The sequence below is a fragment of the Salvelinus namaycush genome, chromosome 30 (assembly GCF_016432855.1).
Source record: "Salvelinus namaycush isolate Seneca chromosome 30, SaNama_1.0, whole genome shotgun sequence".
Lineage (NCBI taxonomy): Eukaryota > Metazoa > Chordata > Actinopteri > Salmoniformes > Salmonidae > Salvelinus > Salvelinus namaycush.
Genome location: NC_052336.1, coordinates 29608975 through 29630091, shown reverse-complemented (window position 1 = coordinate 29630091; position 21117 = coordinate 29608975). Strand labels below are relative to the sequence as shown.

General features: G+C 44.4%; 1 protein-coding gene across 1 annotated transcript in view; it reads left to right on the top strand.

The window, feature by feature from the left end:
- Positions 1 to 21117, top strand: part of LOC120025090 (serine/threonine-protein kinase BRSK2-like) — a 204314-nt gene that overhangs the window by 161668 nt on the left and 21529 nt on the right. The window contains exons 6-13 of the mRNA XM_038969524.1: positions 2031 to 2064; positions 8295 to 8363; positions 12302 to 12448; positions 15721 to 15752; positions 18548 to 18709; positions 19294 to 19391; positions 19606 to 19759; positions 21043 to 21102. Coding sequence (XP_038825452.1) covers positions 2031 to 2064; positions 8295 to 8363; positions 12302 to 12448; positions 15721 to 15752; positions 18548 to 18709; positions 19294 to 19391; positions 19606 to 19759; positions 21043 to 21102 — 756 coding nt within the window. The remainder of the gene's footprint in view (positions 1 to 2030; positions 2065 to 8294; positions 8364 to 12301; positions 12449 to 15720; positions 15753 to 18547; positions 18710 to 19293; positions 19392 to 19605; positions 19760 to 21042; positions 21103 to 21117) is intronic.

Genomic DNA, 21117 nt, shown 5'->3' with positions numbered 1-21117 from the left:
GTACATCATATGACATTATTACCACACTACATATCAACAATAGAAAATGTATAATACCACCATACAACAATATTACAATGTACATGTGTGTAGAGTGTGTGTACTAGCACATGTGTGCGTATGCGTGTGTCTGTACCTGTGTGTGTGTCTCTTCACAGTCCCCGCTGTTCCATAAGATGTTTTTTAATCTGTTTAAGTGTGTGCTTCTGCTCATAGAGCTGATACAATAGGTAGTACAGTTGAAGTTGGAAGTTTTCATACACCTTAGACAAATAAATTTAAACTCGGTTTTTCACAATTTCTGACATTTAATCCTAGTAAAAATTCCCTGTCTTAGGTCAGTTAGGATCACCCCTTTATTTTAAGAATGCGAAATGTCAGAATAATAGTAGAGAGAATGATTTATTTCAGCTTTTATTTAATTCATCACATTCCCAGTGGGTCAGAAGTTTATATACACTCTATTAGTATTTGGTAGCATTGCCTTTAAATTGTTTAACTTGGGTTAAACATTTTGGGTAGCCTTCCACAAGCTTCCCATAATATGTTGGGTGAATTTTGGCCCATTCCTCCTGACAGAGCTGGTGTAACTGAGTCAGGTTTGTAGGCCTCCTTGCTCGCACACGCTTTTTCAGTTCTGCCCACAAATGTTCTATGGGATTGAGGTCAGGGCTTTGTGATGGCCACTCCAATACCTTGACTTTGTTGTCCTTAAGCCATTTTGCCACAACTTTGGAAGTATGCTTGGGGTCATTGAAAGACCCATTTGCGACCAAGCTTTAACTTCCTGACTGATGTCTTGAGATGTTGCTTCAATATATCCACAAAATTATCCTTCCTCATGAAGCCATCTATTTTGTGAAGTGCACCAGTCCCTCCTGCAGCAAAGCACCCACACAACATGATGCTGCCACCCCCGTGCTTCACGGTTGGGATGGTGTTCTTCGGCTTGCAAGCCTCCCCTTTTTTCCTCCAAACATAACGATGGTCATTATGGCCAAACAGTTCTATTTTTGTTTCATCAGACCAGAGGACATTTCTCCAAAAAGTACGATCTTTGTCCCCATGTGCGGTTGCAAACCGTAGTCTGGCTTTTTTATGGTGGTTTTGGAGCAGTGGCTTCTTCCTTGCTGAGCGGCCTTTCAGGTTATGTCGATATAGGACTCGTTTTACTGTGGATATAGATACCTTTGTACCTGTTTCCTCCAGCATCTTCACAAGGTCCTTTGCTGTTGTTCTGGGATTGATTTGCACTTTTCACACCAATGTACATTCATCTCTAGGAGACAGAATGCGTCTCCTTCCTGAGCGTTATGACAGCTGCGTGGTCCCATGGTGTTTATACTTGTGTACTATTGTTTGTACAGATGAACGTGGTACCTTCAGGCGTTTGGAAATTGCTCACAAGGATGAACTAGACTTGTGGAGGTGTAACATTTTTTTCTGAGGTCTTGGCTAATTTTATTTAGATTTTCCCATGATGTCAAGCAAAGAGGCACTGAGTGTGAAGGTAGGCCTTGACATACATCCACAGGTACACCTCCAATTGACTCAAACGATGTCAATTAGCCTATCAGAAGCTTCTAAAGCCATGACATAATTTTCCAAGCTGTTTAAAGCCACAGTCAACTTGGTGTATGGAAACTTCTGACCCACTGGAATTGTGATAAAGTGAATTCTAAGTGAAATAATCTGTCTGTAAACAATTGTTGGAAAAATTACTTACAAAGCTATAGTATGTTAACAAGAAATTTTTCGAGTGGTTGAAAAACTAGTTTTAATGACTGCAACCTAAGTGTATGTATATTCCTACCACCTATTGGGGACATTTGCAGCAGTCACAGATTCTTTAAGCTAACTCTCCTTACGTTCAGAACAGTGTGTGTATGAGTATGCGTTTGTGAGTTCATGTAATGTGTGTGCACGTGTTCTGGTAACTGTGTTTTTTTGCTAGATGTGTGTTTGTGTATATACAACACGGTGTGTGTGCATTGCCTTGTATAAAGCTGTGTGCGTATCTCTCTTTACAGATCTCCTCACTATGCCTGCCCTGAGGTCATAAGGGTAAGTGTACTCTCTCGCCACCTCTCTCTCTCTCGCTCTCTATTTCTCTCTTTCTCAGTGCTGTATTTCTCTCTTTTTCTCTCTCTTTTCTGTCTCTTTTTCTCTCTCTTTTCTGTCTCTTTTTCTCTCTCTTTTCTCTCTCTCTCTCTCTCTCTCTCCCTCCCATAATGGCATTGCAGAACAAGCCCATTAGCCCTCTAACCATTCACTTTATAATGCTCTACTCTCAGCTCTGTATACAATGAGCTGTCTCTCAGCTCTTCGCCCCTCAGGCTGTGGCAATGCCACACAGCCACGTGTTACGTCATCACAAGTCGTCCGATATGAGCAGTGCAGCTGTGAATCAGGTGTACGCCATGTGGATATGTGCTTGCATTGTCAAGAAGGATCCTGCAAGTAACGATTTTGTTGTATTAAATCAAATCAAATGTTATTTGTCACATGCGCCGAATACAACAGGTGTGGTAGACCTTACAGTGGAATGCTTACTTCCAAGCCCTTAACCAGCAATGCAGTTTTAAGAAAAATAAGTGTTAAGTAAAAAATAGATAAGTAAAAAATGACAAATAAAAGTAACAAATAATTAAAGAACAGCAGTAAAATAACAATAGTGAGGCTATATACACCGGTACAGAGTCAATGCGTGGTGGCAAAGGTTAAAAATCAAATCAAATCAAATTGTATTTGTCACATACACATGGTTAGCAGATGTTAATGCGAGTGTAGCGAAATGCTTGTGCTTCTAGTTCCGACAATGCAGTACTAACCAACGAGTAATCTAACCTAACAATTCCACAACTACTACCTTATACACACACATGTAAAGGGATAAAGAATATGTACATAAAGATATATGAATGAGTGATGGCATGATGGTACAGAACGGCATAGGCAAGATGCAGTAGATGGTATCGAGTACAGTATATAAATATGACATGAGTAATGTAGGATATGTAAACATAAAAGTGCATAGTTTAAAGTGGCTAATGATACATGTATTACATAAAGATGGCAAGGTGCAGTAGATGATATAGAGTACAGTATATACATATACATTATATTAAGTGGCATTGTTTAAAGTGGCTAGTGATACATTTTTGATCAATTTCCATCAATTTCCATTATTAAAGTGAGCTGGAGTTGAGTCAGTATGTTGGCAGCAGCCACTCGATGTTAGTGGTGGCTGTTTAACAGTCTGATGGCCTTGAGATAGAAGCTGTTTTTCAGTCTCTCGGTCCCTGCTTTGATGCACCTGTACTGACCTCGCCTTCTGGATGATAGCGGGGTGAACAGGCAGTGGCTCAGGTGGTTGTTGTCCTTGATGATCTTTATGGCCTTCCTGTGACATCGGGTGGTGTAGGTGTCCTGGAGGGCAGGTAGTTTGCCCCCAGTGATGCGTTGTGCAGACCTCACTACCCTCTGGAGAGCCTTACGGTTGTGGGCGGAGCAGTTGCCGTACCAGGCGGTGATACAGCCCGACAGGATGCTCTCGATTGTGCATCTGTAGAAGTTTGTGAGTGCTTATGGTGACAAGCCGAATTTCTTCAGCCTCCTGAGGTTGAAGAGGTGCTGCTGCGCCTTCTTCACAACGCTGTCTGTGTGGGTGGACCAATTCAGTTTGTCCGTGATGTGTATGCCGAGGAACTTAAAACTTACTACCCTCTCCACTACTGTCCCGTCGATGTGGATAGGGGGGTGCTCCCTGAGCTGTTTCCTGAAGTCCACAATCATCTCCTTTGTTTTGTTGACGTTGAGTGTGAGGTTATTTTCCTGACACCACAATCCGAGGGCCCTCACCTCCTCCCTGTAGGCCGTCTCGTCGTTGTTGGTAATCAAGCCTACCACTGTAGTGTCGTCCGCAAACTTGATGATTGAGTTGGAGGCGTGCATGGCCACGCAGTCGTGGGTGAACAGGGAGTACAGGAGAGGGCAAAGAACGCACCCTTGTGGGGCCCCAGTGTTGAGGATCAGCGGGGTGGAGATGTTGTTACCTAGTAGAGGTAATTGAGATAATATGTACATATAGCTAGAGTTAAAGTGACTATGTATACTGTAGACAATGGAAATAGTCTGGGTCGCCATTCGATTAGCTGTTCAGCAGTCTTATGGCTTGGGTGTACAGGTTGTTAAGAAGTCTTTTGGACGTAGACTTGGTGCTCCGGTACTACTTGCCGTGCGGTAGCTGAGAGGACAGTCTATGACTAGGATGGATTGAGTCTTTGACAATTTCTAGGGCCTTCCTCTGACACCGCCTGGTATAGAGGTCCTGGATGTCAGGAAACTTGGCCCCAGGGATGTACTGGGCTGTAAGCACTACCCTCTGTAGTGCCTTGCGGTCGGAGGCAGAGCAGTTGCCAAATCAGGCAGTGATGCAAACGGTCAGGATGCTCTCGATGGTGCAGCTGTATAACTTTTAGAGGATTTGGGGACCCATGCCAAATCTTTTCAGTCTCCTGAGGGGGAATAGGCTGTGTTGTGCCCTCTTCACGACTGTCTTGGTGTGTTTGGACCATGCTAGTTTGTAGCTGATGTGGCACCAGGAACTTGAAGCTCTCAACCTGCTCCACTACAGCCCCGTCGCTGAGAATGGAGATGTGCTCGGTCCTTCTTTTCCTGTAGTCCACAATCATCTTCTTTGTCTTGATCACATTGAGGGAGAGGTTGTTGCCCTGGCACCACATGGCCAGGTCTCTGACCTCCTCCCTATAGGCTGTCTCATCGTTGTTAGTGATCAGGCCTACCACTGTTGTGTCATCGGCAAACTTGATGATGGTGTTGGAGTCGTGCCTGTCCATGCAGTCATGAATGAACATGGAGTACAGGAGGGGACTGAGCACGCACCCCTGAGGGGCCCCCGTGTTGTGGATCAGCGTGGTGGATGTGTTGTTACCTACCCTTACCACCTGGGGGCAGCCCGTCAGGAAGTTCAGGATCCAGTTGCAGAGGGAGGTTTTTAGTCCCAGGGTCCTTAGCTTAGTGATGAGCTTCGTGGGCACTATGGTGTTGAAAGCTGAGCTGTAGTCAATGAATAGCATTCTCACATACGTGTTCCTTTTGTTCAGGTGGGAAAGGGCAGTGTGGAGTGCAATAGAGATTGCATTTTCTGTGGATCTGTTGGGGCGGTTTGCAAATTGGAGTGGATCTAGGGTTTCTGGGATAATGGTGTTGATAATGGTGAGCCATGACCAGCCTTTCAATGCACTTCATGGCTACAGATGTGAGTACTACGGGTCAGTAGTCATTTAGGAAGGTTACCTTAGTGTTCTTGGGTACAGGGACTCTGGTGGTCTGCTTGAAACATGTTGGTGTTACAGTCAGGAAGAGGTTGAAAATGGCAGTGAAGACACTTGCCAGTTGGTCAGCGCATGCTCAGAGTACACGTCCTGGTAATCCATCTGGCCCTGCGGCATTGTGAATGTTTACCTGTTTAAAGGTTTTACCCACATCGGCTGCGGAGAGCGGGATTACACAGTCTTCCGGAACAGCTGATGCTCTCAACCATGTTTCAGTGTTACTTGCATCAAAGCGAGCATAGAAGTAATTTAGCTTGTCTGGTAGGCTCGTGTCACTGGGCAGCTATCGGCTGTGCTTCCCTTTGTAGTCTGTAATAGTTTGCAAGCCCTGCATCATCCGATGAGCATCGGAGCCGGTGTAGTACGATTCAATCTTAGTCCTGTATTGAAGCTTTTCCTGTTCGTCGGAGGGCATAGCGAAATTTCTTATAAGCTTCCGGGTTAGAGTCAGTGCAGATGTTGTCTGTAATCCATGACTTCTGGTTGGGGTATGTACGTACCATGACTGTGGGGACGACGTCATCTATGCACTTATTGATGAAGCCAGTGACTGATGTGGTGTGCCATCGGAAGAATCCCAGAACATATTCCAATCTGTGCTAGCAAAACCGTCCTGTGGCTTAGCATCTGCTTCATCTGACCACTTTTTTATTGACCGTGTTACTGGTCCTTCCTGCTTTAGTTTTTGCTTGAAAGCAATAATCAGGAGGATAGAATTATGGTCAGATTTGCCAAATAGAGGGCGAGGGAGAGTTTTGTACGCGTCTCTGTGTGTGGAGTAAAGGTGGTCTCGAGTTTTTTCCCCTCCGGTTGCACATTTAACATGCTGGTAGAAATTAGGTAAAAGTGATTTAAGTTTCCCTGCATTAAAGTCCCCGGCCACTAGGAGCGCTGCCTCTGGATGAGCGTTTTCCTGTTTGCTTATGGCCGTATACAGCTCATTGAGTGTGGTCTTAGTGCCAGCATCGGTGTGTGGTGGTAAATAGACAGCTATGAAGAATATAGATGAAAACTCTCTTGGTAAACAGTGTTCTACAGCTTATCATGAGATACTCTACCTCAGGCGAGCAACATCTTGAGACTTGCTTAGATTCCATGCACCAGCTGTTGTTTACAGATATACATAGACCGCACCCCTTGTCTTACCCATACATACAACTAATAAAACTTGAAACTTGAAACAAAAACTGTGCTGTGTGCCAGCTGTCATGTAGTTGGTTACTTACAGTGCCTTTAGAAAATATTCACACCCCCTGACTTTTTCCACATTTTGTTGTGTTACAGCCTGAATTTAAAACGAAGTAAATTGAGATTTAGTGTCACTGGCCTACACACCATACCTCATAACGTCAAAGTGGAATTATGTTTTTAGATTTTTTTTTTCACAAATGAATGAAAAGCTGAAGTGTCTTGAGTCAATAAGTATTCAACCCCTTTATTATGGCAAGCCTAAATACATTAAAAGGAGAACAAAAACATTGTTTAAGAAATCACATAATAAGTTCCATGAAAAATAATAGTATTTAAAATGATTGTTGAATGACTACCTCATCGCTGTACCCCACACATACAGATAATTGTAAGGTCCCTCAGTTGAGCAGGGAATTTCTAACACAGTTTCAACCACAAAGACCAGGGAGGTTTTCCAATGTCTCACAAAGAAGGGCACCTATTGAAGAAAAAAAGAAGCAAACACTGAATATCCCTTTGAGCATGGTGAAGTTATTAATTACGCTTCGGATGGTGTATCAATACAACCAGTCACTTCAAAGATACAGGCGTCCTTCCTAACTCAGTTGCCGGAGTGGAAGGAAACCGCTCGGGGATTTCACCATGCCAATGGTGACTTTAAATTAGTTACAGAGTTTAATGGCTGTGATAGGAGAAAACTAAGGATGGATCAACAACATTGTAGTTATTCCACAATACTGACCTAATTGACAGAGTGAAAAGAAGGAAGTTTGTACAGAATACAAATATTCCAAAACATTCATCCTATTTACAATAAGGCACTAAAGTAAAACACCAACAAAGTTTTATTTTATTTTAAACTTTATGTCCTTAATACAAAGCATTATGTTTGGGGCAAATCCAACACATCACTGAGTACCACTCTTCATATTTTCAAGCATAGTGGTGGCTGCATCATGTTATGGGTATGCTTGTCATCGGCAAGGACAAGGGAGTTTTTTAGAATACAAAGAAACAGAATAGAGCGAAGCACAGCCAAAATCCTAGAGGAAAACCTGGTTCAGTCTGCTTTTCAACAGACACTGGGACACAATAACCTAAAACATAATCCCAAATCTACATTGGAGTTGCTTACCAAGACGACATTGAATGTTCCTGAGTGGCCTAGCTGCAATTTTGACTTAAATCGACTTGAAAATGGCTGTCTAGCAATGACCAACAAATAACTTGAAAGAGCTTGAATATTTTTTTAAGAATAATGTGCAACTATTGTACAATCCAGCTGTGCAAAGCTCTTAGAGACTTACTCAGAAAGACTTACAGCTGAAATCACTGCCAAGGGTGCTTCTACAAAGTATTGACTCAGGGGTGTGAATACTTATGTAAATGCAATATTTTTGTATTTAATTTTCAATACATTTGTAAAAATTTGTCAGTTTGTCTTTATGGGCTATTGCATGTAGATGTGTGAGAAAAAATATATATTTAATACGTTTTGATTATGTCAAGGGGTATTAATACTTTCTGAAGGCACTGTAAGCACTAACTCACCCAAGTGAGGGATTTAAAGGTTAATCTGAGGTTTTCAGTTCATAAAAATAATTTGGAATTTGTATCTCACCTCCATAACAAAAAGCATTATTGATTACTCTCTTTCACTCTATTTTTGTCTATCGTTATCTCTCTGTCTCACTCCTCACCCTTCCTCACCCTCTCTCTCTCCCTCTCTCTCTCTCTCTTTCTCAGGGGGAGAAGTACGACGGGAGGAAAGCAGACGTGTGGAGCTGTGGGGTCATCCTCTTTGCACTTTTAGTGGTGAGTGATTGACAGCTTCCCTGACGATGACCTTGACACGTGCCCGGGCATCCTGCAATGGACCTTTAACGCTCATCTTCCTTCTCTCCTTCTGACCCGCAGCAGTAAACAAACACCAACAAAAATGACAAATACATACTAGCAAGTTGTTAAATTACGTGTGCTTATTGTGTGCTTACGTAACTTTTAAACCTGGAATGAGAGGGAGAACAAATAGGAAAGAAGTGTGATAAGTTCATCTGCGAGTCCCTCAGGCATATGTTGAGTTATTGTTGTGGTTTGATGTGAGGTAAAGTCACAGGGGACGTATTTGCCTGTGACACAATAAGTCTTCATGGGAAGCTGCACCTCCGTGACTCACTGGCTTTGGTCTACAGTGACTTTTACATTCCCTGGGGAGGAATTCGAGGCAAGAGACAGGACAAGGTTTGGAGACATAACTTAATAAATGTGGTAAAACAAACTTCTTGCCAATGGCCTGTGATTCCAGTTCTTGTCTGTACAGAATGTAAGTGAAAGACGATATTAGATTATTGGATCAGGACTGAAAATTAAATCGGCACCCTTTCATCCCCATATGATTGGTTGATTCATCATGTTTCTGATTGGAGCAGGGATTTCCTGGGCTGGCTTGACTGTCAGCTTTGTACTGACACACATATGCTCATTAATCAGAGTATGTGTCACCTGCATTCACACACCACTCTGATTAGACAGTGACAAAGTGGAGAGCTGAGAACAAAGGAAATGATAGGCTGTGTGTGTGTGTTTCTCAATGCTGTGTCAATATGGCCATCTATTCTATCTCCCTGATGAAGGCGTGTTGAGACGGGAAGAGACTCGATCAGTAATGGTGTCATAAACTACACCTTCCATCCGTAGAAGTATGAATACTCTGCCTGTTTCAAATGTCAGATAGACCTTCACTGATGGTCATGAGTAATGCTCATGTATTGCTTTGGCTAGTGTCTCTTGAAACCCATTCGTATTAGAGATTTTGAAGAAGGCTGGCTAGATTAGGGCTATGCTTTGGCTAACATCAAAAAAGAAGAACTGTGACTTTGTCAGATAGACCTACATTGACTGCCGTGAGTAAAGTTGTTCACTGTAGTAATAATCTTGTTGTTGGTCACGTGTGCTCCCTCTCCGGCCTCTAGGTCACCAGGCTGCTTGATATGGCGCACACCTGTCACCATCGTTACGCGCGTCAGTGCAAAATGACACTCATCTGGACTCCATCACCTCCTTCATTACCTGCCCTCAGCAAAAAAAGAAACGTCATCTCACTGTCAGCTGCGTTTATTTTCAGCAAACTTAACATGTGTAAATATGTGTATGAACATAACAAGATTCAACAACTGAGACATAAACTGAACAAGTTCCACAGACATGTGACTAACAGAAATTGAATATTGTGTCCCTGAACAAAAGGGGGGGGGTCAAATTTAAAGTAACAGTCAGTATCTGGTGTGGCCACCAGCTGCATTAAGTACTGCAGTGCAACTCCTCCTCATCGAATGCACCCGATATGCCACTTCTTGCTGTGAGACGTTACCCCACTCTTTCACCAAGGCACCTGCAAGTTCCCGGACATTTCTGGGGGGAATGGCCCTAGCCCTCACCCTCCGATCAAACAGGTCCCAGACATGCTCAATGGGATTGAGATCTGGGCTCTTCGCTGGCCATGGCAGAACACTGACATTCCTGTCTTGCAGGAGATCACGCACAGAACGAGCAGTATGGCTGGTGGCATTGTCATGCTGGAGGGTCATGTCAGGATGAGCCTGCAGGAAGGGTACCACATGAGGGGGGAGGATGTCTTCTCTGTAACGCACAGCGTTGAGATTGCCTGCAATGACGACAAACTCAGTCCGATGATGCTGTGACACACCACCCCAGACCATGACGGACCCTTCACCTCCAAATCGATCCCGCTCCAGAGTAAAGGCCTCGGGAGAACGCTCATTCCTTCCACAATAAATGCGAATCCGACCATCACCCCTGGAGACAAAACCACGACTCGTCAGTGAAGAGCACTTTTTGCCAGTCCTGTCTGGTCCAGCGACGGTGGGTTTGTGCCCATAGGCGACATTGTTGCCGGTGATGTTTGGTGAGCCCCTGCGTTACAACAGGCCTACAAGGCCTCCGTCCAGCTTCTCTCAGCCTATTGCGGACAGTCTGAGCACAGTTGGAGCGATTGTGCGTTCCTCGTGTAACTCGGGCAGTTGTTGTTGCCATCCTGTGTACCTGTCCCGCGGATGTGATGTTCGGATGTACCGATCCTGTGCAGGTGTTGTTACACGTGGTCTGCCACTGCGAGGATGATCAGCTGTCCGTCCTGTCTCCCTGTAGCGCTGTCTTAGGCGTCTCACAGTACGGACATTGCAATTTATTGCCCTGGCCACATCTGCAGTCCTCATTCCTCCTTGCAGCATGCATAAGGCACGTTTACGCAGATTATCAGGGACCCTGGGTGTTTTTCAGAGTCAGTAAAAGGCCTCTTTAGTGTCCTAAGTTTTCATAACTGTGACCTTAATTGTCTACCGTCTGTTAACTGTTAGTGTCTTAACGACCGTTCCACAGGTGCATGTTCATTAATTGTTTATGGTTCATTGAACAAGCATGGGAAACAGTGTTTAAACCCTTTACACTGAAGATCTGTGAAGTTTTTTGGATTTTTACAAATTATCTTTGAAAGACAGGGTCCTGAAAAAGGGACGTTTCTTCTTTTGCTGAGTTTATGTCGCTCTCTTTGGTTCCTCCACCAGGCGTCATTGTTTCAGTTTCATGTCTGTGCGTTTTTCGTGTTTCTTTATTTGTATTATGTTTTAATTTATTTATTAAAACACTCACTCCCTGAACTTGCTTCCTGACTCTCAGCGCACATCATTACAGAATAACGCCTCACCAAAGGGAATTATCCGGTTTTTTTGTGTTGGAGGTGATGTCGGGTTCTGACTCCCGGAGTTACCTGGGAGGCATCAGCCAGTATGTCGGATTCCCATGCCTCTGCGGGTTCGATGGGTTCCCCTGCCTTAGCTGGCTCGACGCGTTTCCATGCCTCAGCTGGCAGCTGGCTCGACAGGCTGCCGTGCCTCAGCTGGCTCGCCAGGCTGCCATTCGTCAGGTTTCTGCGCCTTAGCAGATGTGACCCGTCCCCTCCTGATCCCCGGGATCGTCATCTTGGTCGGTGTCCTGCGGCCAAAAGCGCGCGTCGGGGAGGAGGTACTGTCACGTGTGCTCCCTCCCTGAACTCTAGGTCACCAGGCTGCTCGTTATGGAGCACACCTGTCACCATTGTTACGCGCGTAAGCTCATAATGACACTCACCTGGACTCCATCACCTCCTTGATTACCTGCCCTATATGTCACTCCTTTTGGTTCCTTCCCCAGGCTTCATTGTTTCAGTTTCATGTCTGTGCGGTTTTTGCGTTTCTTGTTTTGTATTATGTTTTAATTTATTTATTAAAACACTCATTCCCTGAACTTGCTTCCCGACTCTCAGCGCACATCGTAACAGTTGTTTATCCGTGTCAGATGCTTACAGTACAGTCTCACCTGGCAGTCTAAGTTTCCTACTTTGGCATGACTCTAGATTTCCAATGCCAACTTACTGAGTGATATTACATATGGCCAGTTTCCCGGACACATATTAGGCCTTGTCTTGGACTAGGAAACACTTTCAATTGGAAAATGGGAATCTCCGTTGAATATTATTTTTCGTCCAGGATTAGGCTTTAAGTGGGTCCTGTAGACCAAGCCTAAGAATATCTGTGGTGGAACTTGAGCATCATTCTGGTATTAATGCTCCTCTCTGTGTTGTTCAGAGGACCACAGTGGAAATAAATGTATTAACTTTTTTTGTGTTATCCTTGATGCTTTGAATGCAGTGTATCCACTTGGCTGGCTCATTTATGAATAGAATCGTATCATTCCAGGGTGCCCTGCCATTTGACGATGACAACCTGAGAAACCTGCTGGAGAAGGTGAAATTGGGTGTTTTCCACATGCCCCACTTCATCCCCCCAGACTGTCAGAACCTTCTTCGGGGCATGATCGAGGTGGATGCCACTAAGAGACTCACGGTACGTTCCTCTAAGATCAGCTCTAGGATCAGATGTATGTTCATAACCCCCTTATTTCGGGTAGACAATTCCCTTATTATCTGATCAGTTTACACCCCTAAGAGGTGGGTATGTCCCACCAAATCTACCACTAAGATCAGGCCTAGGATCAGATGTATGTTCACAACACCCTTGTTTCAGCTGAAAGATGCACTTAATACTACATTTGTTCACTTTCAGGTGAAATGTAAATTGGTTCTCAATCAATACAGGGGGAAACTTCAAAAGGGACTAGCAGATATGTAACAAACAATTCCATCTCACTTTATTACCACAAAATATTGACTACCACAGTGTAAAGCTCTCACTCACAGTACTAGTAAAGCAGAAATCACTTATCACTGCAGAGAAAGGGAGCCATCTTCCCCTGATTTAGACTAAAGACACTCTGGGGCAGTTTATCATGCTCAGATTAAGACTATTACTTGACTGAACATCACTTTTAATGGCGTTTCTACAGTTAGCATGTCCTTTTGTTCAGGAGTAGGCTTAATCTGGGTCCGGGAAACCTCCACTCTGGTTCTAGACTCTAGACTAAGGGGCAGGCAAAGTACGGCCCGCGGCCCGGATACATAAAAAATATATATATATATATATATATTACACTTTTTCTCCCCAATTTCGTGGAATCCTATTGGTAGTTATAGTTTTGTTCCATCGCTGCAACTCCCATACGGACTCGGGAGAGGCGAAGGTCGAGAGCCGAAACACGACCCAGCCAAGCCGAACTGCTTCTTGACACAATGCCCGCTTAACCCGGAAGGCTGGGTTAGAGGAAACACCGTACACCTGGCAACCGTGTCAGCGTGCATGCGCGCGGCACACCACAGGAGTCGCTAGAGCGCGATGGGACAAGGACATTTCGGCCTGCCAAACCCTCTCCTAACCCAGACGACACTGGGCCACCTCATGGTTGTGCGCCACCTCATGGGTCTCCCAGTCACGGCCAGCTGTGACACAGCCTGGGATCAAACCCGGGTCTGTAGTGACGCCTCAAGCACTGCGATGCAGTGCCTTAGACCGCTGCCCAACTCGGGAGGCCCGCAGTAGTTTTGAATAAACAATTGGTCCCCCCAAAAAATGCGTGCCTCCGTCGAATTTCAAAATCCCGATGTGGCCCTCGAGCCTAGAAGTTTGCCCACCCCTGCTCTAGACAGCAATCCCATTGGCTGTTTGGTTCAGCCATCTGAGACACAGACAGTCAGCACTTCAAACCCTCCCACAGCTACAGTGTGACTTCCTGCCGTAACGTCTGCTTCCAACTCACACTCTCAAACACGTAGATCCCCTGAACGCAGCTCACTTTCCAGCCCACTTTCCACTCACACTCTCAAACACATAGATCCCCTGAACGCAGCTCACTTTCCAGCCCACTTTCCACTCACACTCTCAAACACATAGATCCCCTGAACGCAGCTCACTCTCCAGGATCCCAATCACCTGAATTCGGATCACCTGTTCACACACCTGTATGTCATTATCAAACACTATTTAGTTCAGTTATCTGCACCCCTTCATTGTGAGGTATTGTTTGTTTTGTGACACGTGTCTATTTGGAGCGCTGTGTTTCCCGTAATTTAATCCTCCCGTGTATGATAGTTTTGGCCTGCTTCACTAACGACGCCTTTTGCCTATTCCCTGCCTGTACTTTAGCCTATTGGATTTCCTATTATCAGCCTATGGCCTGATCTCCCGGACGACGTTACTAGCCTTTTCCCTGCCTGTACTGTTGCCTTTTTGGACACCCTGTGTATGACCTTCTGCCTGCCCCTGGACCCAGCTACCTGCTTCCTCCTGTGGTCCTTTTCAAATAAACACCTGCTGCGCCCTGCGCTTGAAACCAGCTCTCCGTCTCCCATCGTGTTCATTACACCTCCAACAGTTAACTAGATTACTCTCACTCACATCAATTAGCGTTGAGTTTTCTGTCAAGGAGAGGGTTATTTCCCAGTTGCCCAATGTTTTAAGTGTCCCTCACTAAGCTGGTTTTCTATCTGTTTAATCTACTCAACAAATAATATTAATATTAATGATATAATGTTTTTTAGTTTTTTATGTATTGAAGTAAGTGGAAGCCCCATAGAAATTAATATACACTACATGACCAAAAGCACGTGGACCCCTTGCACGTCGAACATCTCATTCCAAAATCATGGGCATTAATATGGAGTTGGTCACAAAGTTGGAAGCACAGAATCATCTAGAATATAATTGTATGTTGTAGCATTAAGATTTTCCTTCACTGGAACTAAGGGGCCTAGCCCCAGACCATTCTTCCTCCTCCACCAAACTTTACAGTTGGCACATTCGGACAGGTAACCTTCTCCTGGCATCCGCCAAACCCAGATTTGTTCGTCAGACTGCCAGATGGTGAAGCATGATTCATCACTCCAGAGAAAGCATTTCCACTGCTCCAGAGTCCAGTATGAGCTTTATACCACCCCAACCAATGCTTGGCATTGTTCATGGGGATCTTAGGCTTGTGTGCGGCTGCTCGGCCATGGAAACCCAATTCATGAAGCTCCAGACGAACAGTTCTTATGCTGACGTTGCTTCCAGAGGCAGTTTGGAACTTGGTAATAAGTGTTGCAATCGAGGACAGAAGATTTTTACGCAATATGCGCTTCAGCACTCGGCGGTCCCGTTCTGTGAGCTTGTGTGGCCTACCACTTCGCGGATGAGCTGTTGTTGCTCCTAGACATTTCCACTTTACAATAACAGCACTTACAGTCGACCGGGGCAGCTCTAGCAGGGCATACATTTGACAAACTGACTTGTTGGAAAGGTGGCCTCCATTGACGGTGCCACGTTGAAAGTCACTGAGCTCTTCAGTAAGGTCATTCTACTGCCAATTTTTGTCTATGGCGATTGCATGGCAGTGTGCTCTATTTTATACACCTGTCAGCAATGGGTGTGGCTGAAATAGACTAATCCACTAATTTGATGGGGTGTCCGGATACTTCTGTACATACAGTGTTTTATATTTTTTGTCAGTACAGTAGATAAAGACTGGGTTGTTACTAGAAGCCTTACGTGTGTCATAATGCATACAGTAAGAACGGATAAGGCATGTTGCTGTGTTCATCTGTCTGTCTGTCTGTCTGTCTGTCTGTCTGTCTGTCTGTCTGTCTGTCTGTCTGTCTGTCTGTCTGTCTGTCTGTCTGTCGCAGCACCTGTTCCACATGCTGTGTCATTAACACAATGTTTTTTCCTCTTCCTGTGTGTCTCTGCAGTTAGAGCAGATCCAGAAGCACAACTGGTACATGTGAGTAGAGCTCCTTTCTATGTGGGTGTGTGTGTGTGTGTGTGTGTGTGTGTGTTTGTGTGTGTACATGCATACGACTGGCTGTTTTGTGCATATAATAGATATATGCACTTTTACCTGTGAAATTCAATTAAATTGACAAAATGTAGCAAATATTCTAACAAAGGGTCAGTAGATAAAAGTATTGCACTTGCATAGGCTAAATTAATGAATGGGAACTAATGGAATCGGAAGTAAAAAATTTCGCAGCCTTTATAGTAAGAGAAGGTCCATTAGGACAGATGTGAGCGGTTCTAGTAGTTGCCCTACACACCGCCTGAACATAAAATACCATCATGTTCTTAGTTTTAATGGAACTCTGTTCTCCTCCTAAATGGCTTGGCCCTAACAATGCAGGCTTAAGGACCTGCCCCTTTTTTTCAATTTTCGCCGAAAATGACATACCCAAATCTAACTGCCTGTAGCTCAGGACCTGAAGCAAGGATATGCATATTCTTGAAACCATTTGAAAGGAAACACTTTGTCGTTTGTGGAAATGTTGAATTGATGTAGGAGAATATAACACATTAGATCTGGTAAAAGATAATACAAAGAAAAAAAGGCTTTTTATTTAAATTTTGTACCATCATCTTTGTACAATGCAAGAGATAGGCTATAATGTATTATTCCAGCCCAGGCACAATTTCGATTTTGGCCGCTAGATGGCAGCAGTGTATGTGCAACGTTTTACACTGATTCAATGAACCATTGCATTTCCGTTCAAAATGTTGTATCATGACTGCCCAAATGTGCCTAATTGGTTTACGAATACATTTTCAAGTTCATAACTGTGCACTCTCTGTCAAACAATAGCATTGTATTATTTCACTGTAATAGCTACTGTAAATTGGACAGTGCAGTTAGATTAACAAGAATTTAAGCTTTCTGCCAATATCAGATATGACTATGTTCTGGGAAATGTTCTTGTAACTTACAACCTCATGCTAATCACATTAGCCTATGTTCGCTCAACCGATCTTGTAGAGGATACCTCCTCTCAGAAAAGAGGCAAGGACCGTTCTACTGTTCAGCAATGTAATAATGTGTGTTGCTCATTACTACATTATGTCAGTTCATCATTGCTATTTAGCAATCTACGATATTGTATACTGAACAAAAATCTACACGCAACATGTAAAGTGTTGGTCCCATGTTTCAAGAACTGAAATAAAAGATCCCAGACATTTTTCATACACACGAAAAGCTTATTTCGCTCAAATTTTCGGGAACAAATTTGCTTACATCCCTGTTAGTTATCATTTCTCCTTTGTCAAGATAATTCATCCACCTTACAGGTGTGGCCTATCAAGAAGCTGATTAAACAGCATGATCATTACACAGGTCCACCTTTTGCTGGGGAAGATAAAAGGCCACTCTAAAATGTGCAGTTTTGTCACACAACACAATGCCACAGATGTCTCAAGTTTTGAGGGAGCGTGCAATTGGCATGCTGACTGCAGGAATGTCCACCAGAGCTCTTGCCAGGGAATTGAATGTTCATATCTCTACCATAAGCCGCCTCCAACATCGTTTTAGAGAATTTGGCAGTACGTCCAACCGGCCTCACAACCACCGACCATGTGTAACCACGCCAACCCAGGACCTCCACGTCTGGCTTCTTCACCTGCGGGATCATCTGAGACCAGCTACCCGGACAGCTGATAAAATTGTGGATTTGCACAACTGCAGAATTTCTGGTATGGCCAGGCATATGCTACGGACAATAAACGCAATTGCATTTTATCGATAGCAATTTTAATGCACAGAGATATTGTGATGAGATCCTGAGGCCCATTGTCGTGCCATTCATCCGTCGCTATCATCTTAAGTTTCAGCATGAAAGTGCACGTACCCATGTTGCAAAGATCTGTACACAGTTCTTGGAAGCTGAAAATGTAACCAGTTCTTCCATGGCCTGCATACTCACCAGACATGTCACCCGTTGATTATGTTTGGGATGCTTTGAATCGACGTGTACGACAGCATGGACCAGTTCCCACCAATATCCAGTAACTTCGCACAGCCATTGAAGAGGAGTGGGACAACATTCCACAGGCCACCATCAACATCCTGATCCACTCCAAGATGATTGCGCCGCATGAGGCAAATAGTGGTCACACTACTGACTTGTTTTCTGATCTACACCCATATCTTTGTTTAAGGTGTCTGTGACCAACATATGCATATCTGTATTCCCAGTCATGTAAAATCCATAGATTATGGCCTAATGATTTGTATTTTTATTTACTGATTTCCTTATATGAACTGTAACTCAGTAAACTCTTTGAAATTGTTGCATGATGCATTTATATTTGTGTTCAGTGTGTCTTCGTCATGTTTGGTGGATTCATTTTCTTAACGGTAAAGTAGTTTCACAATTCTGATAGCTTTGTAGTGTGTTTTTGTCATTGCTAACATTGTAACATTGAAAATCTCCCGCTGTTAGCGTTCTACTCCACTGTATTGCCTATCTAGATGAGCTGGTTAAGAAACTACAATTTAAAGTTGTCTTTTTCTACAGAAACAGATAGTGCCTTTTTCTCTAAGCAGTAAGAAGCAAATTATTTGGTCAACCTTTTTATCTGCTCTTGATTATGGTGATGTTATTTATCAAAGTGCAGCTGCTACTACTCTTAAACCTTTGGATGCTGTTGTAAAATACCTAGGTCTAAATATGTATTCCCTGGTGAAAAAAAGTATTTACATATAAAAAAAAACATCTGTCAGTCATTCCTGTCATTCTTCCTGTCTGTCAGAGCCGGGAAGAACGAGCCAGAGCCGGAGCAGCCTGTCCCCAGGAAGGTGGCCATCAGAACCCTGAGCACTGAAGAGATAGACCCGGACGTCCTGGAGAGCATGCACTCTCTGGGTTGCTTCAGAGACAAGGGCAAACTCACCAAAGACCTGCTCTCTGACGAGTGAGTAATAGAGGGATGCGAGGGATGCAAGGGATGCGAGGGAGGGAGGGAGGGAGGGAGAGAGGGAGGGAGGGAGGGAGGGAGGGAGAGGGTAAAGAGGGCGAAGGAGGGAGGGAGAGGGTAAAGAGGGCGAAGGAGGGAGGGAGAGGGTAAAGAGGGCGAAGGAGGGAGGGAGAGGGTAAAGAGGGCGAGGGAGGGAGGGAGGGAGGGAGAGGGTAAAGAGGGCGAAGGAGGGAGGGAGAGGGTAAAGAGGGCGAAGGAGGGAGGGAGAGGGTAAAGAGGGCGAGGGAGGGAGGACTGTAAGGATGGAAGGGCTAAAGAAGTGCACTCAGTGCTGCTTTGGGGACACAAACAAACACACCAAAGACTTTCTCTCTGTGGAGGGAGGGAGGGAGGGAGATAATGCCCTCACTGGGCTATGTCAGAGATGAGAGCAAACTGATGAAAGACCTGCTCTCTGACAAGAGGGAAGGAGAAAGGGATGGAGAGATATGGAGGGAGAAATGGAAGTGTTGGCGAAGTCATCCGCTCTGAGGTGCTTCAAGGACATCCGACAGGATGACTTTACTGTCTTGTCTCCCCAGTGATAACCAGGAGAAGATGATCTACTTCCTGCTGCTGGACCGGAAGGAGAGGTACCCCAGTCAGGAGGACCAGAACCTCCCCCCGCGCAGTGAGATAGGTAGGCTTGTCCAAATCACCCCATACACAATAGGAGAAGTAGACTAGTCCAAACCTTCTATGCCTTGTATGAATAAAAACCTGCAGTAGCTACACCATAACTCAGATAAGATGTTCTGTCACACGTGTAGTTGGTTTGTTGCTAACTAGTTCTCTTTCTTGCTTCACTTGCTTCTCCCCTGACCCCTAACATTTGACCCCTGACCCCTGTTCAGCTGACCCGCCCAGGAAGCGGGTGGACTCCCCCATGTTGAACCGCCATGGGAAGAGGAGGCCGGAGAGGAAGTCTATGGAGGTGCTGAGTGTCACAGAGGGGGGCTCTCCTGTACCCGTACGACGAGCCATCGACATGGCAACACATGGGCAGAGGTATGGTGTGGTGTGCACACACATACAGTACATGGACTCACTCACACGTATCATATTGACACACATACACACATGCACAAGTACATGCAACACATATCAGTGTAAGCACACCCACACATACACACATCAACACACATACACACTAATGCTCACACGAACACACACACACACCCTGGGCAGTCTCCGATTTTTTTAACCGCCCGCTTTGGGCTGGATGTGTCAATGTGTAGTTCATACATGCATAAGCTATGAGTAGAATTACTGTCTTACCTCAATTAGCCATGAAATCCCTAGTTTGAAAGTGACTGTTTATCGTGAAGCTGTGCCGTGCCATTCTCCCTACATTGAGCTTTAGCCTCTCACATTTGAGTGGCAGCTAGCAAGAGGCCTGCCCAGCGTTATCTAATGAGGCAGGCCCAACGGCTCAGTGGACACAGCAGAGAGAGAGAGAGAGAGAGCAATGACGTGGTGCACATATTGGCACATATGTGACGTAGTATGCAATTTTGAGGGCCACTTCTTGCTTGTGAGTGCTACTCTCAGAACTACTGGCTAAAAAGTATACAAAATGACCGGAGAATCTCTTTAACAAACAGACACGTGCATGCATGGACACACACACACACCACAAACACACACGTACACACCATACCAACACGTAAACAAACACACACGCCAGATTCACATACGTAGGAGTAGGGTGCCTACATATTATGGATTTCCTGTTGGATATCTCTTTCTATTAGTTCAATCTGCTGTGTGTGTACTTCCAGTAGAATCCCTCTCCTCACTAACTGAATTATTAAGCTGCTTAGGGTGTTATGACAGCCTGACACTGACAGAAAAGTTTACAACTTTCTGCGCGGGTGAGTCTTCCAAAGAGGATAGAGGCTTTAAGACTTCAACATTTTTTTATGCCACGTGAGAATACCCCCATATTATCATGACCGTTCAAAGTGTCTTACCCCTTTGTTTAATCTGTTTTTACTTGCTGATTAATATATTCATGTCATGTGTGAATCTTTTTTTCATGTTTTCCATTGTCATGTCATGATCAATAATTGTTCTTCTTCTGTTAACTTTTCCTTTCAAGACTAATATTACTTCCTGTGCATTGGTCATTGTGAGCAATAGCCAGCTCTGTATTGCATACACAACTAACGTGAGGTTGCCAACTCCTGACCTATACAATAATCTGTACTTTTTAGGGAATGCTTAGAATCAGTCCCTTTATGTGACTGTCTTTCTGTCTGTCTCTTTACTTTCTTTCTGTCTGTCTGTAGTAAGTCTGTTTTCAGTAAAAGCTTGGATATCACAAACGCTAACTTCACCAAAGAAGAAAGGTATTTGTCACTTTT